Genomic DNA, 14248 nt, shown 5'->3' on the forward strand with positions numbered 1-14248 from the left:
ATAAATAATCACTCTATCCGCGTGACTTGGGGCCCGTTCGGCACAAGGCCAGGATTCCGCTTGGTCCAAGTGAAATTTAAAGGAAACATCAAAGGGTTCCATTCTTTCGGAAGGCTCAAAGAAACCTTGAAGTTATCTTATTTATGCTCTTTCATATCTAGTTTAGATGCCTTGATAAAGGTTTTAAAATTTAAACTTTTCTGAGAAATTTTTTATTACTGTAAAATGGTAATTCTCTTCTGAAAATCAAACCATGTCTTTTTAAAAAAACCTGTCTAGCTGAAACCGGTTTGGCTCAGTGAATAGAGCATCTGCCTGCAGACTGAAAGGTCCCAGGTTCGATTCCAGTCAAGGGCAGGTACCTGGGTTGCGGGCACATCCCCGGTGGGGGGTGTGCAAGAGGCAGCTGATCGATGACCCTCTCTCATCAATGTTTCTAACTCTCTGTCACTCTCTCTCTTCCTCTCTGTAAAAAAATCAATGAAATATATTTTAAAAATAAAAAAACCTGTCTAAATTGATATGTGTTCCAAGCAGTGATAAAACAAAAAAATAATTTCATTCAGTTAAAACAAAAGTACTATTTATTTATCAATTTTGGCAGGACTGGAATTTTGGGGCTCGATAATCCTTTGCTGTGGGGGTGTCCTGTAGGACATGTTATACAGGAGTGTCAAAGGGGTCTGGTCACGAGGAGTGTGCAGTGCATTAGTTATTCTCCCCAGGAGAGGAAATGCAGGAGGTGACCGTGTCTTCTGAAGGAAGCTTACATGATGCTCTTTTCCCCTTCCCTCCAGCGCCATTGGCATCATAACAAAGAGCATTTGTAACGCAGTGGCTCCACAGGAAGGAAGAGGTGTTCAAAGGAAGAGTGACGTTATATGTTTAATGTATGAGCTGTGAAGGTCAAGATGAAAGTGATCACACCTATTGTACCTGCTCATCCTCTCCCCTTCTGACTGGACGGGCTCCCACACTCGCATGCACACATGACGCACCCGGACAACCTTCACGTTAGTGTGACTGGCAGTCCCGAGGCTCAGCAGTAACATGGGAAGGTCCCTTTGGACACTAACCTATGGGAGGGGTCTTGCCGGACAGAACTAGTCTGCCTCGTGGCCCGGTACTGCACTGGTGTGAACAAAGTAAGGAGGTGAAGAAAGAAGAGTAGAGTACGGAATTTTAAAATTAAACGGCTTGTTACTTTAAGCCATGAAGCTCAGCAGCAGGACCTCTCTCTAACTAGCCTTGACGTTGACACGGCTGTGAATGTATTACTTTCCTCTGTTGTGATGTCTTTGCCCTTTTATTTTTTTGAAAACAGCTACCGTGTAAGGTAAAGTGTAAACTGCTGTCAATTATAGTAATGATGCTTTTAATAAAAGTGACCCATGATATGCAAATAAATAAATAAATAAAGGAATAAATTTAAAAAAATATTTTTTTTGCAGTACTCCTGGGCTCTACCACCAACATTGTCAACTGCTGGGGAGCAAGGGGTGTGTGTGTGTCTGGGGGCGGGGGGCACAAAACCACTGGCTTGTACAGATGGAGAACAAGTGCAGTCCTGAGTCCAGCTGCCCAGAAGTCCCGGTGCGGAAAACGTGGACAGCCACGGACACTGACCAAAGGCCGGGCTCACCGGAGTTCCCGCCTCTAACAGCCACAGCTGCCGCCCCAAGCAGCAGCTGTATTGCAAGGGGCAGGCCTCGGGTTGGGAACTGGCTCTGTTTCTCATCAGACGGGTCACTAATACCCACCTCCCGGGGCAGCGAGAGCCCTAAGACACCTCGAGATACTCTGAGTGCTCCCAGGTGATCTAACTGCAAAGATGGTGGGCTTAAAGCAGACGTCGTTGCAAGGCAGGGATTAGCACTTCACAAAAACACCAGATTCCTGCTTCCCTGCACGTGGCAGACCTAGCACCTCCCCTACAAGGAAGTCTGCTTCCTGGGAACTCCTTCCACCAGGAGGGGCTGCACAGAGGGCTTCGCTCGGCACCGCAGCGGAGCCAGGTGCTAGCTGGCACCTGCCACCCCAGCCCGAGACAGCCAGCTCGCCCCAGCCCCTGCCCGGGGCGGGCCCCTCTCACCTGGCGCCTGGCTGGCCATCTGGCGTCTCAGTGCCGCCGCGGCGGCCGCCTGCGGAGCCGGGAGGGTGTGGGAGGGGCCGGGCGCACCGTGCTTCACGGTTTTGGTGGCGAGCATCGTGCTGTCGGCCCCTTGAGGAATGACTTTGCTGGCAGACGGAGATGCTGAAGGGAGAAAAGGAGGTCCGAGAAGAGGAGAACACGAGAGTTAAAATGGTCAGGTCTCCATGTTAGATTGAGGGAAAATGCTAAGATTAAAAACACAGGAAAGTACCAGTAGACAGACAGCTGGCATCCACATCTCCCAAAGATGCCAATGCAATTTGCCTGCCAGCCTCTCCTAACTAAGATACTTCACGTCAGCGGTTTTCAGCCTGTGTCATCTCATGGCCAAAACCAAAATTCTGGGACACACCAAAATGCATGTTTTTGCCAAGCTGACAAAAATAGCTGATTTTGGTTCATTCACACAGACAGCTATTGCTGTGTTGTGTGTTGTCACAGCCCAGGCATGACACGTTTTACAAATTCCTGAGGCACACAGGTCGAAAATCGCTGTTCTACACGACCATTTCCCGGACGCCGACGGCGATGGAACCTCTGCCAACACAGGTCAATCTGACGGATTTCCACACTCCTCTCCCTCCCATGCCACTCCCACACCATCCCTGCTCATTGGCTCTGTCAGAAGCCACTTCAGTGCCCAGCCCGACACTGACGCCGTCACTGCAGAGAGCCCACGCTCACTGGGAGCAGACGTGCCAGCGAGCGGGCAGAACGTGGCAGGAAACAGCTCGTGCCATTCCTCCCGAAGACCTTCTAAATAAGCGCACACCGGACGCAACAGCAAAGCTGTGACAGTGTCAGCCTCGGTCTCCCTTCCTCACAATGTCCCACCACCTGCTTTTAAGGCTCACACCTCCTCTGGCTGTCTTCACATTTCTGCACTGTCAGCAGGAATGGCCAGAACCAAGGACCCAGTGGGGTGAGTGTAAAACCCAGCTCCAGCTTCTTCCTAAGTTCAAGCCTAACGGGGAGGGGGAGCGGGAGAATTTCCTGTCCCCTTGTTTCCTTACCGGAAGCTCCCAGCGCGCCGGGTGGACCATGACCCAGGTGAGATTTGGCAAAAGGCGCTGCCGGGGGCAGGAGGCCGGGCTGCACGGAGGGAGTGCGCACCACGGGCGCATGGCGGGGCATCTGGGCCGCGGCAGCGTCCTCTCTGCAGGGCGCCCGCGGGTCCTCGCTCTCTAGGGACTGGGAGATGGAGGACGTGGAGCTGGCTTCATCCAGGTCTTCGTAGTACCTCTGGGACAGGAAGGCCGACCGAGACAGGCTGGCTGCAAAGCCCCAACAAAACCCACGTTAGTAACGAAGCAGCCTGAGGGCTGTGATTTTCACTGTGGACAGACCAACAGCCAATCTGCAAAGTGATTTAATTATTACTCATTTTAAGTGGAAGCAGCTATCGTTGAATGTGAATCAAGATGGTTTTGGGTCTCTGCTCAAACGGGGCTTTGAAATACCGAGCCACGTAGGACAAGAACACTTTGACTGTGAAACACAAAAATGTCAAGTGAGAGGCAGAGGAATGCTGGTGTGAAGGGGGAGCTGGTGCCTCAGCGGATCTCACAGGCAGAGGAATAACATGTCAGAAAAGTAACAGAGAAGCTTCCGCACCCCGAGGAAGTCTCACCACTGTGGTACCTCTTCTAAGAATAATTTCTAAGAACAGGCCCGATGCAAACTGGGAAACAGAAAGCTTCAGTCCTGACGGCCTCAGACATTTCCAGCCAAATCTAATGATTCTTTGGAATCAATCAGGTCTAAAAATACTGTCCCCGTTAAAAACCAACCCCCCATTCTGCCCTCCCCCGCAGCCTCTGGCGACACCGTTCTATTTTGTCACGGAATCTGACTGCTCTGCTTACGCGTACAGAAGTAGACTCGGACAATATTTGCCTTTTTGTGACTGGCTTTTCCTTAGCAGAATATCCTGAAGTTTCATCCAGAGTGCAGCATGTCAGAATTTCCTTCCTTTTCAAGATGCACGTACCCCTATTTGGCGTATCTATTCAATCCATTGGATGCTTGACTTGCTTTTGTGAATAATGCTGCCATGGGCGCGAATGTACAGAATACGGTTTGTGTTCCTACTTCCATTCCTACTAACAGTGCATAGGGGCCAATCTCCCACAGCCTCACCAACACTTGTCATTTTCTGTTTTACAGTAAAGGTTTGTAAGTTTCTAATTAAAAAATATTAAAGCACAAAATTATAAATGTCCGAGTCTCAGTCTCATTTTCAAAAAATCAAATTTATATATACAAAGAAAAAATTTTAAGAGTAAACCAAATGACAGTTGATGACGTATTTGGGTTGAGGGATAAGAGTAACTTTTATTCTTCGTTCTATCTTTCCAATTATCCACTAAGAGAAGGTAGTTCAGATAATGGAAATGATTGTTAAAAAGACTTTACCTTACCTAATTCAGCTTTATGATTACAGAAAAATTAATAAACAGCGGTATAGTAAGATTAAATTTCTGTCCTATTTTAATTACCAAAAATAAAATAAAATAATTTGCTGTTGGTATAAAAAAAGCAGTTTCAACTCAAAACAGAATTTCAAAAAAGAAAAGCAGATACAAGCACAAAAGCAAAGCACGACTATGCTTGAAGCTGTGTATAACACAGTTTTCTAGGTAATTTGATAGCAAAAACAGTTTTATTCACTGGTTATATGGCTTCTTTTTAGCAAATGTTTTTAGCCATAATTCCCTAATCAGTGGGACTTTGTCTATCTTCTTTAAAAAAAAAAAAAAGCTTTTTTCAAATCCCATCTTCCTCAAACCCACCCAAACCAGGGAAGTCAAATCTCTAAAGCAGAGGCTCCGAACCGTGCAGCCAGCGCAGCGCCCCAAACCGGTGGGAAGCGCTGGCGCTTGGTCCGAGGGCTGCGGACAACGGGGAGGAAGAGCCACAACCACCGCGCGGGCGGCGTGGCCGAGCAGCTCGGCTCCAGCATTCAGACGCACACAGATTCCGGGGCCATTTTCTCTAGCTCCTACTCAGAACCAAAGGAAGACGAAGACACAGACACAGACAGACCCCCCCCCCCCCCCCCCATTGTGCTGCTTGGTTTGCGCTAAAAGCCCAGGCCTGTACCTGGGGCAGTGGATCTCACTGGCGGGGTCTTCCTCTTGGCCAGGAAGTTTCTCAGTTGCGCCTGCTTCACAGGGGACAGTTTGGCTGCAAGAAATTCATGAGCCCGTAAATGCTTAAGACCCGGCCAGTAGAAGGCAGAAAACCAATGGTTAAAGGCCTGGAAGAACGTACTGACCTGGCACTTTCGGCAAGGGTTTGGTGTGAGACTCTATGGTCGTTTTCAACAAAGCATTGCGCAGGCTTTCCAGGTCACTGTCAAAACTGGAAACGGATAGCGTCATATAGTAACCCACTATGACCAGAGGAATCTGAAGGTGGGCGTACACTGCCCTAAATATAAACATAAGAAATGACAGCGTCCCCATTCAGAACCAGGCCATCTGACCAATCCATGTGACCAATCCCAAAGGAAAGAGATGGCAACCTTAACATCATACCCCCCATACTGCCCCCTCCTGCCCCCCGGCACACGCACTGAGGGGACTCCAGCAGAAGGGGCAATGAACACTACACATCTGGCTTAAAGGGGAAACACAGAACCACCCAGGAAACGTCAGGGGTAGACTGCCTAACTGCTAGGTCTGAAAGTTCCCCACTTAAGCAAAATGCCAAAGCTAAACTTTGAAACCAGTAAGTCAACTAATCCTATCAGTTAATTTTCAATAAAACAATACTGTTACCAGCGTCTACTATTATCTAGTGAGCATCCGTTTCATCACACGCACTACTGGATGCTTTCTAGACTTAATTTAACTCCCCAACAACCCCGAGAGGCATGTATTGTTATCCCCATTTTTTAAGCAGAGGAACAGAGGATCAGAGGGTGAGGAACCTGACCAGGTCACACAGGGAACAGACAGCAGTCACTTTCAGACCCACGTCCGAACCACCGCACTCCCCAATAGGTGGGCATCCGTTCACTCAGCCGCATCTATGAGCGCACGCAGCGAAGAGCCCCTCCCCGCGCACCTGAGACAGCTGCTGCTCTGGGAGGGCGCCCCCGGGGGCAGGCGCCACTGGGGCGCGTGGTTGTAAAGCCGCAGCTGCTGCAGGCTGTCCACCAGGCCGTTCAACCTCTTCCTCTGCTGGCTGATGATCTCCCGGTTGTTGGCCAGGGTGTTAAACAGCGTCTCTCGCTCGGGCACAAGCAGGCGCCTGCTGACGGCAATGAGAAAAGAATTCAACGTGAGCGGTGCAAGTGAAGAAACCTCCCACAGAAGAAAAGTCTACAACTATAGCAGTGAAAAGACTAAAACAGAGTCACTAGCGGACAAAAGGCATCAGGAAATATAGAACATACAAAAGGGACGAAAGCCTAATGAGGACACAACATAGTGAGGAAGGTCACAGCACGGTTTGATTCCTGGTGAAGGCACCTGTCCAAGCTGCAGACTCAATCCCCAGGGAGGGGCATGCAGAAGGCAGCCAATCAATGATTCTCTCTCATCATTGATGATTCTCTTTCTCCCTCTCCCTTCCTGCAGCAAACTGGCACAATCCCAGAGGCCTTGGGTAGAACAGGGTGGGAGACGTGTCAACAACAGGGGACAGAGTCATTCAGCAACATACTTAGGACATGTGCTATTTCCTGTGTGTAAGTCACATTCAATAAAAAGAAAAGGCCCAGGAAAGCCGATGGGAGTCAGTCATCTCTTCACATGCTGCCAAGAATCAGTGCGGGAGAGAGCACCCGGGGCAGCAGGGGCATCCACCCCAGGAACTGCAACAAGGAAGGACCAGCTCCCTTTCCTTTGAGTGACAGGTTAGTTCAAAATTAAAAAAAAAAAAAAAAATTTATTTTAAAATACATTTTTTTATTTCAAAGAGGGAGGGAGAGGGAGAGGGCGCAGGCCAGGGCAAGGGGCTCCATCGGTACACAAATCCATGCACCAGGCCTCTAGTAGTTATATAATCATCATCTTGTACACTCCCTGTAACGTCTCTTTAATGTGATATTTGGAGAACATGCTAGCCCATGGCTATGTCTGTGTTAGGAGAGGGAGACCAGACTTTAGCCCCTCCTCTAAGCCGTGGGTAAGCAGGGTTAATCCAATTTGTCTGCATCACGAGTTAGCTGAGCCGTGATATAAATTCTCTGATGCACACTATTGTGAGCACTGCTGTTGTGTCTGCAGAACAAATATCTGAAAGCAGAATGTCGGGGTGGATGAGAATGAACATTTCAGGGTTTTGTCCACGTTCCTAAATCTTTTGAAAAGTCAGCAGCACTATCTCCCACCACCAGTGGGAGATGGGACCACACTCACTTTTGTTTTCTCTTTTGTTCCAGATGCTGATCCCACTCCAAGTCTAGGACATCATTCACATCTTGGACAGCAAACTTCACATATTGATGAAGGCGCCGAATTTCCTGCAAGAAAAGAAGATGACTCCATTTTCCAGTAGCTTGGGAAAAGGAGTATTAAAACAACCAAAATAATTTTCAATTATTTTTATATTGAGAACCATAATGAACAAAGAAAACATACTAGGTTTTAGCATAATCATCCGAACATTATAACCCAAATGAAATCCAGAACCTGAGCCTTTCTGAGGTGTGACTGGGAGGTGGTGTAAAGAAACAGAGAGAGTGGGTGTGGGCCCAGGCCTCCAGGGAACAGAAGTTCCTGCGCAGATCTCGTTTTTCAGCTCCTCTGAAGGATCTCAGCCTGGCCTAGGAATTTTCCGCTGCACTCTGGTACTCCGACAGGGTATCCATTTCGTTTTTGCTCTCCCACCCATGAAATTAACTGCATTAGGCCCAAAATTACCCTACAAAACAGTGTTGAAAATAATTCCGAACCAATTTATTCAAAACACAGAAGTCATCTCACCAATTGGAAAAATTTCATTTCTTCTCCAAAACAAAAAAATAGCACTAACACTAGAAAGTGTATTAAAATCCCTATCTATTAACTGATTTTAGGCCTGCAATAATTTTCTTTACATTCTGATCCAGTGTTAACCTTCATGCTATATAACTTGACTTTCAAAAAGTGAACAATAAGACGAAGCAGACCATTGAATGTGTAAGCAAATGAAGACAATGCGCATGCTCAGGGAAAGCTCTCTGCACCTACACAAAGGTCCTACTGGGTGTAAACGCAGCTGAAAGTTACTCTTGGGTAAGGATGCATATCCCAATTGAAAAAGAGGAAATGCCATTTAAAGATAGGCCAGCTGGTTCAGGAAGTAGCAGTAACCTCAGCATCAAATATAAATTTCAGCCAACACCGGGCCACACAAGGCCCTCTCTCTGAACACTCAGGCGCAACGAGACCTGCGTGACTGGCTCCCTAGCCTGGCTGCATCTCCCAGAACACCCATGCTTCTTTTGAGGCCTGTCACAGACACTGCTCTGTGGCTCAGCTGCTCCCGCCTGTAATCCCACAGGAACACATTCCACACTGCATTCGTGTTCATCTTCCCCACTGCCTCTGAGCTAGCTGTGGGGCTGCACGCTGTAGTGCCATGGTCAAGAGCACAGGCTCTGAGCCAGACAGTCCAGGCTCAAGGGTCCAGCGCCTATTAGAGGTGAGACTGGGGTACTTCCAGGACATTTCTTTTGTAAGGGCATGAACTCATCCATGCTAGCTACTCGGACCTATTTAGCACTGTGAAAAGAGAAGCGGACTTCTTTCTGAATGGGCAAATGCTGCCCAGGAGCCGTATGCTTTTCTTAGTTTGGACACAGAGCAGGAGGTGAGAAGGCAGCAGGAAGCAAGTGTAACTGGACGAAGAGGGCAGGCCCTGCATGGCACTCCTTGCTAGGAGGGCTAGCGTCCCCAGTGGAGGAGCAGCGAGGGATCCCACAGGGCTGTGGGCACAGCCGGGGCTCCCACCTGTCTGGGCGGAGGGACTGAGTCTTTCCTTTCCCTCCCGTCAGAAAGCCTATCAGGTGAGGCACGTGGGCGGTGGGTTTCTGGGCAGGAGAGGGTTTCTCATGCTCAGAGCCTCATGTGCTGGGTGAGCATGGCCAGCACTGCCCTTTGGGCCCCCCTTCTGCATGGATCCAGGCAAATGCGAGGAAGTGGGGATGACCCCCCCAAGCTTATGGTACAACAGTTGGGAATAAACTAAAAGTTGAAAACAAAAACCAGATTTCACGAAGATAGAGAATAAGAATAATGAATTGACAATGAGAAAAGTAGCGCTGCTAAATTCTGGCACACAGGAAAGCAGCTGGCAAGAGGAGGTCTTGATTCTGGTTCCACTCCTTCCCCACCCTGCCCTGGCAGGCTCCTTGGCCTCTGAGGCTCACCTTCCTCACCTGTACACTGGGGGCGGGAGCCCGAGTCTTAGAGCAGCTGGCTTTAAACACGAAGAATAATGTGTAAAAACACCCGGAGTACCTGGTGCTCAATGAGCAGCTGCTACTGTAATAGTATTCATGACTTATTTCTAAATGTATCTTTTTCAATAGCATACTTTCTACCAAGCAGGTTTAATTAAGAATTCTAGTTTTGTTTAATTCAAAAAGCATCACGTGGAAGAGTCCCATTTTCTTTGTCAGTGAAGGAAGCTACGGGAACAGGTACATTGTTCACAGGATGGGAGCCACTGCATCAGACAGCCGCCCGAACCATGCCTGGAGGAGGAGGAGGGCGGAGTGTCCGCTGCCGGCGCTCTGCCGGCTCCTACCTGGAGCTGCGCCTCGCTCCTGGGGTCCAGGGGTCTGCGGTAGAGCAGGTGCAGGTACCCCGAGTCACGGTTCCTCTCGCTCTGCTCTCTGGCTTCCTCCACACCCGCAAAGCCCTCCAGCAGAGTGGTCTTCAGGGTACTTATGTCTCCGTGAAGAGACTATAAAGGAATAAGGATGTGCTGACACAAAAAGTGCTATTTCTAAGAAATTAATCTTTCTGATCTGGATCAAGGAAGGCGGTGCTTCTCAAATAGTTAACATGGTGAACATGTGAATACAGGTAACAGTCAAGCAAAAAAAAGAATTTCACTGCTTAGAGCAAAATTCCAATATTCTTCCTTTCCCTTATAATTTTGTGTTGTTAATCCTCACCTGAGGTTATTTCTCCACTGATTTTTAGAGAGAATGAAAGAGAGAGAGAAACATTGATATGAAAGAAACATACTGATTAATTGCCTCCCGCATGTGCCCTGACCAGGGCGAGGGATCGAGCCTGTAACAGAGTATGTGCCCTTGACCAGAATCAATCCAAGAGCCTTCAGGCCATGGGCTGTCCTCCAACCACTGATCCAAACTGGCCAGGGCTATTTTTCCCCCCTTTATTCTCTTTTTTAGTCTACCAATGTTCATTTAAAAAATTACTTTTCTTCTCTTTAAGAAACCATTTCTGCTTGGCTGGCGTGGCTCAGTGGCTGAACATGGACCTGTGAACCAGGAGGTCACAGTTTGATCCCCAGTAGGGGGCAGCCAATCAATAATTCTTATCATTAATATTTCTCTCTTTCACTCTCCTTCTGCTCTGAAATCAATAAAAATCTATTTTTTTTTTAAAGAAAGAAACCATTTCTAACGACTGAAAAGTCAGAGAATAAGTATTAACAGTAGCTGGAGTCTTACTGAAGCCAGTCACTGCGAACACTCCAAAGTCACTGTTCAAATATTACCTAAACTAGCAACGGGCAACTTTGATGGAGTGCCATGTACGCGTCAATAGGGTAGAAACTATTAGCATCCCACTTCCCACGAGAAAACTAAAACAGAGCAGCTAGATTAACTTGCCCAAAGTCATCTAGTTTATTAAGTGCTGAAGGTAGGACTTGAACTTGGGCATTCCTCCGTGAACCACTCATACAGTAAGGAACTGGCGGTCCTTGGAGAAAAGCACGCCCGCCCACGGAGTGCAGGAGCACGTTAACAGGCACTCGGCCTCGGAAGCATCGAGCACGAACCTCCGTGGTCTCCTTGATCTCCAGGAGGAAGCCGTGCAGGTCGTCCGACTCTGTCCGCAGCGTCTTCATCTCCTCGGGGGTGCCCACCTGGAAGCAGGCTTTCGCGGTTCGGGCTTTCAGCTCCTCCAGCTCCTTCTGGAAGTGCGCGATCTGCAGAAGCCACACAGAAGACTTCTTAGGGCGGATGGCACGGCAGTGATGTCACTGCTCCTGGGCTCACTGGCAGCACAGACTCTGGGACACTCCAAGGCTCAAAGCCAGAAGGGAACAGCCAAGTAGGCGTCTGCACTGCTTTGGGGAAACCGTGCAGGAGCAGCTTACCTCCTCGCCAATTCCAATGATGACAGGGTCTGACTCTTTCCACTGATGTCCCTGCTTTTCTGCAGGAGTCAGAAGTGATTTCGCCTGGAATGGAAGGCAAAATATTTAAAATGTACCCAATACTCCGAGCACGGCTTCTTGAAGCAGTGGGTTCCACGCCTATCCCAGCTGGCGCCACTCTTGTAACAGCCTTCGTTCCGTCATCATCCCTTTGAGCCCGTATTTACGGGTATCTGCCGGGGAAGGCACGCTTAAGGCAGTGGAGAGGAGGTTAACCAGAGGTCCCTACACTCAGGGAACGTCTCTTCTACTGGGATAAAACGAGTAATAAGAAATGAACAAATCAGGCAAATTTCAGCTGGTGGCAGTGCTATGGAATAGGAAACAGGGACACGTAAAGAGAACAAAAGGGGGACTACGTGAGGTGAGATGGCCCAGAGAGCGTGCCTGTGACCGGAGTGAAGGAGGAAGTTACGGGAAGGTCTGGGGGAGCACCTTCAGACAGTGAAAAGAGCGCGTGCACAGAAGCTGAGGCATGGGAGACATGCATGATGCGGGGAAGAGAGGAAGTCAGTGCGGACACAGGGAGGACAGGGCGGGGGCTGGAAAGGGCAGGGGCAGATCATGCAGGGCTATCCCACAAAGGCTGGATTTTATTCTAAGTGTGGTGAAAAGCTACTGGTGAAGTGTGAGGAGAGTATAGCTGCTCTTTAATTCAGGATTATAAAAGATCCCTCCTGCTGCTAACAGTGAGAGGGAGGAGCATGAACAGGGAGGTCAGCAGGAGGCGGACCAGGTGAGAGATGATAACGGCCTGACTGGAGATGTTAGCAGGGGGATGGGAGCTGTGGATTATGACCTACAGTCAGTGTACATCTGAGAAAGACTTGCTAGAACAGACTGGGGGAGGGCCTCTAGGGCTGGGGCTGGAGCAGACACCTGGTTTCCTATTTACTGAGATGGGATACTAGGAGAGGAATAAGTTCTGGGAGAGAGAAATCAAGAATCCTGTATCAGAAATGCTATAATTTGAGATGACGTCTCAATTATTTAATACTTATAGCAATTAACAGCATTTCTAATAAAACGTATAAGTACTCATTAAAACAGCAAATATTTACTTAACAAACCAGATGTGTCCTGCCTTGTGCCAAAAGCCAGACCTGAGGGCTATTTGCTGTGTGCCCATGCTGTGCTGAAGGAGGTGGGGCGGCTGGGAGGGAGACAGAAGGAAAGACATGACTCCTGTGCTGAGGGGACTAAAATAATGTAGTGGGAAACTGACATAAATCATCCGTAAGGTAAACCATAAAAATAAACTGAGATGACAGACTGTAGACCTAAATATGAAGAGATAATAAAGCTTTTAGATAAACATAGGAAGGGAACACTTTGTAAAGTATATGGCTGTCTAACCACTATGCTATATACCTGAAACTAACACAAAATAATAGTAATTGGGGGGGGGGGGGGGAAAGGAAGATATCTTTTTTACCTTGGAATAGGAAATTATTTCTAAAACAGAACACAGAAAGCACTAATCACAAAATAAAAATTGATATATGAAACTATTTTAAAATTAAGAACTTGCAGTGAACAAAAGAAACCATAAAAAGAATGAAAAGGGCCGAAACCGGTTAGGCTCAGTGGATAGAGCGTCGGCCTGCGGACTCAAGGGTCTCGGACTCAAGGGTCCCGGGTTCAATTCTGGTCTGGGGCATGTACCTTGGTTGTGGGCACAACCCCGGTGGGGGGTATGCAGGAGGCGGCTGATCGATGTTTCTCTCTCATCGATGTTTCTGACTCTCTGTCTCTCTCCCTTCCTCTCTGTAAAATATCAATAAAATATATTAAAAAAAAAAAAAAAGAATGAAAAGGCAATTCACAGACTATGAAAGTAGTTATATAACATGTGTGCGTGTGCATGTGTATATATATGTATACACACACACACACACACACACATACATATGGAACTAACTTTTACAAATCACTAAGAAAAAGACAGAAAACCCAATAGAAAAATGAGTAAAAAAACTTGGTCACCCATATTCACATGGCCAATAATCATATGGAGAAACTCAACGTTACTGGTCATCAGGGAAATACAAGTTAAAACCACAAATCACACCAACAATAAACGATGAAAAATACCAAGATTGGGGAGGAGGTGAACAGATGAACTCACATACATGCCTGGGAATTACGAGAAATAAAGGCATCGTGTAGGACCAGCAATTCCACACGTGGATATTTATTCAACAGAAATGCACACGTTTGTTCATCCAAAACATCACCTAGCAAGGTCACTGCAACACTATTCACAGAAACTCAGACCTGGGAGCTGTCTCAGACTGGAATGACCACTGAGACGGAATGAACACATGTGGGCCAGCCACCCCATATGATATGGATAAACCTCACCAACATAATGTTGAGCAAAACAGCCAGATACAAGAATACGTGACCCCATTTACAGAAGGTACAAAAGACAGGCTCAGCTAAGCTGCACTGTCAGAAATTATGACAGCTGAGCCCCTTTGGCAAAGTGGCAAGTAGAAGGGCACAGACGAGGGCATTCTGGGGGCCTGTCCATGCTCCGTTTCTCAGTCTGAGTGTTGGTTACCCAGGTGTATCCAGCTGGTGACAATTCACTCAAACGTGTCTCTCACATGAGTACCTTTTTCCCTATATGTAGCATATGTCAATAAAAGTTAAATAAGTAAAAATCAACCGAGATGGTGAGGAAAAGGGCACTGGATAGATCTGATTACTTGGAGAAGAGAAAAATCAGATGCCACA

The 14248-nt window shown here is 47.7% G+C and overlaps 1 protein-coding gene across 5 annotated transcripts in view; it reads right to left on the bottom strand.

Moving 5' to 3' along the window:
* The window catches only part of NUP214 (nucleoporin 214), a 68321-nt gene that overhangs the window by 36543 nt on the left and 17530 nt on the right, over positions 1–14248 (bottom strand). For 3 of the 5 annotated variants that reach the window (XM_045575157.1, XM_045575156.1, XM_045575154.1), the window contains exons 15-23: positions 11447–11530; positions 11126–11275; positions 9896–10054; positions 7522–7625; positions 6224–6412; positions 5430–5515; positions 5255–5338; positions 3166–3426; positions 2093–2254 (exon numbers count right to left, since the gene is read on the bottom strand). In XM_045575157.1, coding sequence (XP_045431113.1) covers positions 2093–2254; positions 3166–3426; positions 5255–5338; positions 5430–5515; positions 6224–6412; positions 7522–7625; positions 9896–10054; positions 11126–11275; positions 11447–11530 — 1279 coding nt within the window. The remainder of the gene's footprint in view (positions 1–2092; positions 2255–3165; positions 3427–5254; positions 5339–5429; positions 5516–6223; positions 6413–7521; positions 7626–9895; positions 10055–11125; positions 11276–11446; positions 11531–14248) is intronic. The other 2 variants (XM_036420376.2, XM_045575155.1) reach the window with 1 other exon arrangement.

This window comes from Pipistrellus kuhlii, unplaced genomic scaffold (assembly GCF_014108245.1).
Source record: "Pipistrellus kuhlii isolate mPipKuh1 unplaced genomic scaffold, mPipKuh1.p scaffold_m20_p_68, whole genome shotgun sequence".
Lineage (NCBI taxonomy): Eukaryota > Metazoa > Chordata > Mammalia > Chiroptera > Vespertilionidae > Pipistrellus > Pipistrellus kuhlii.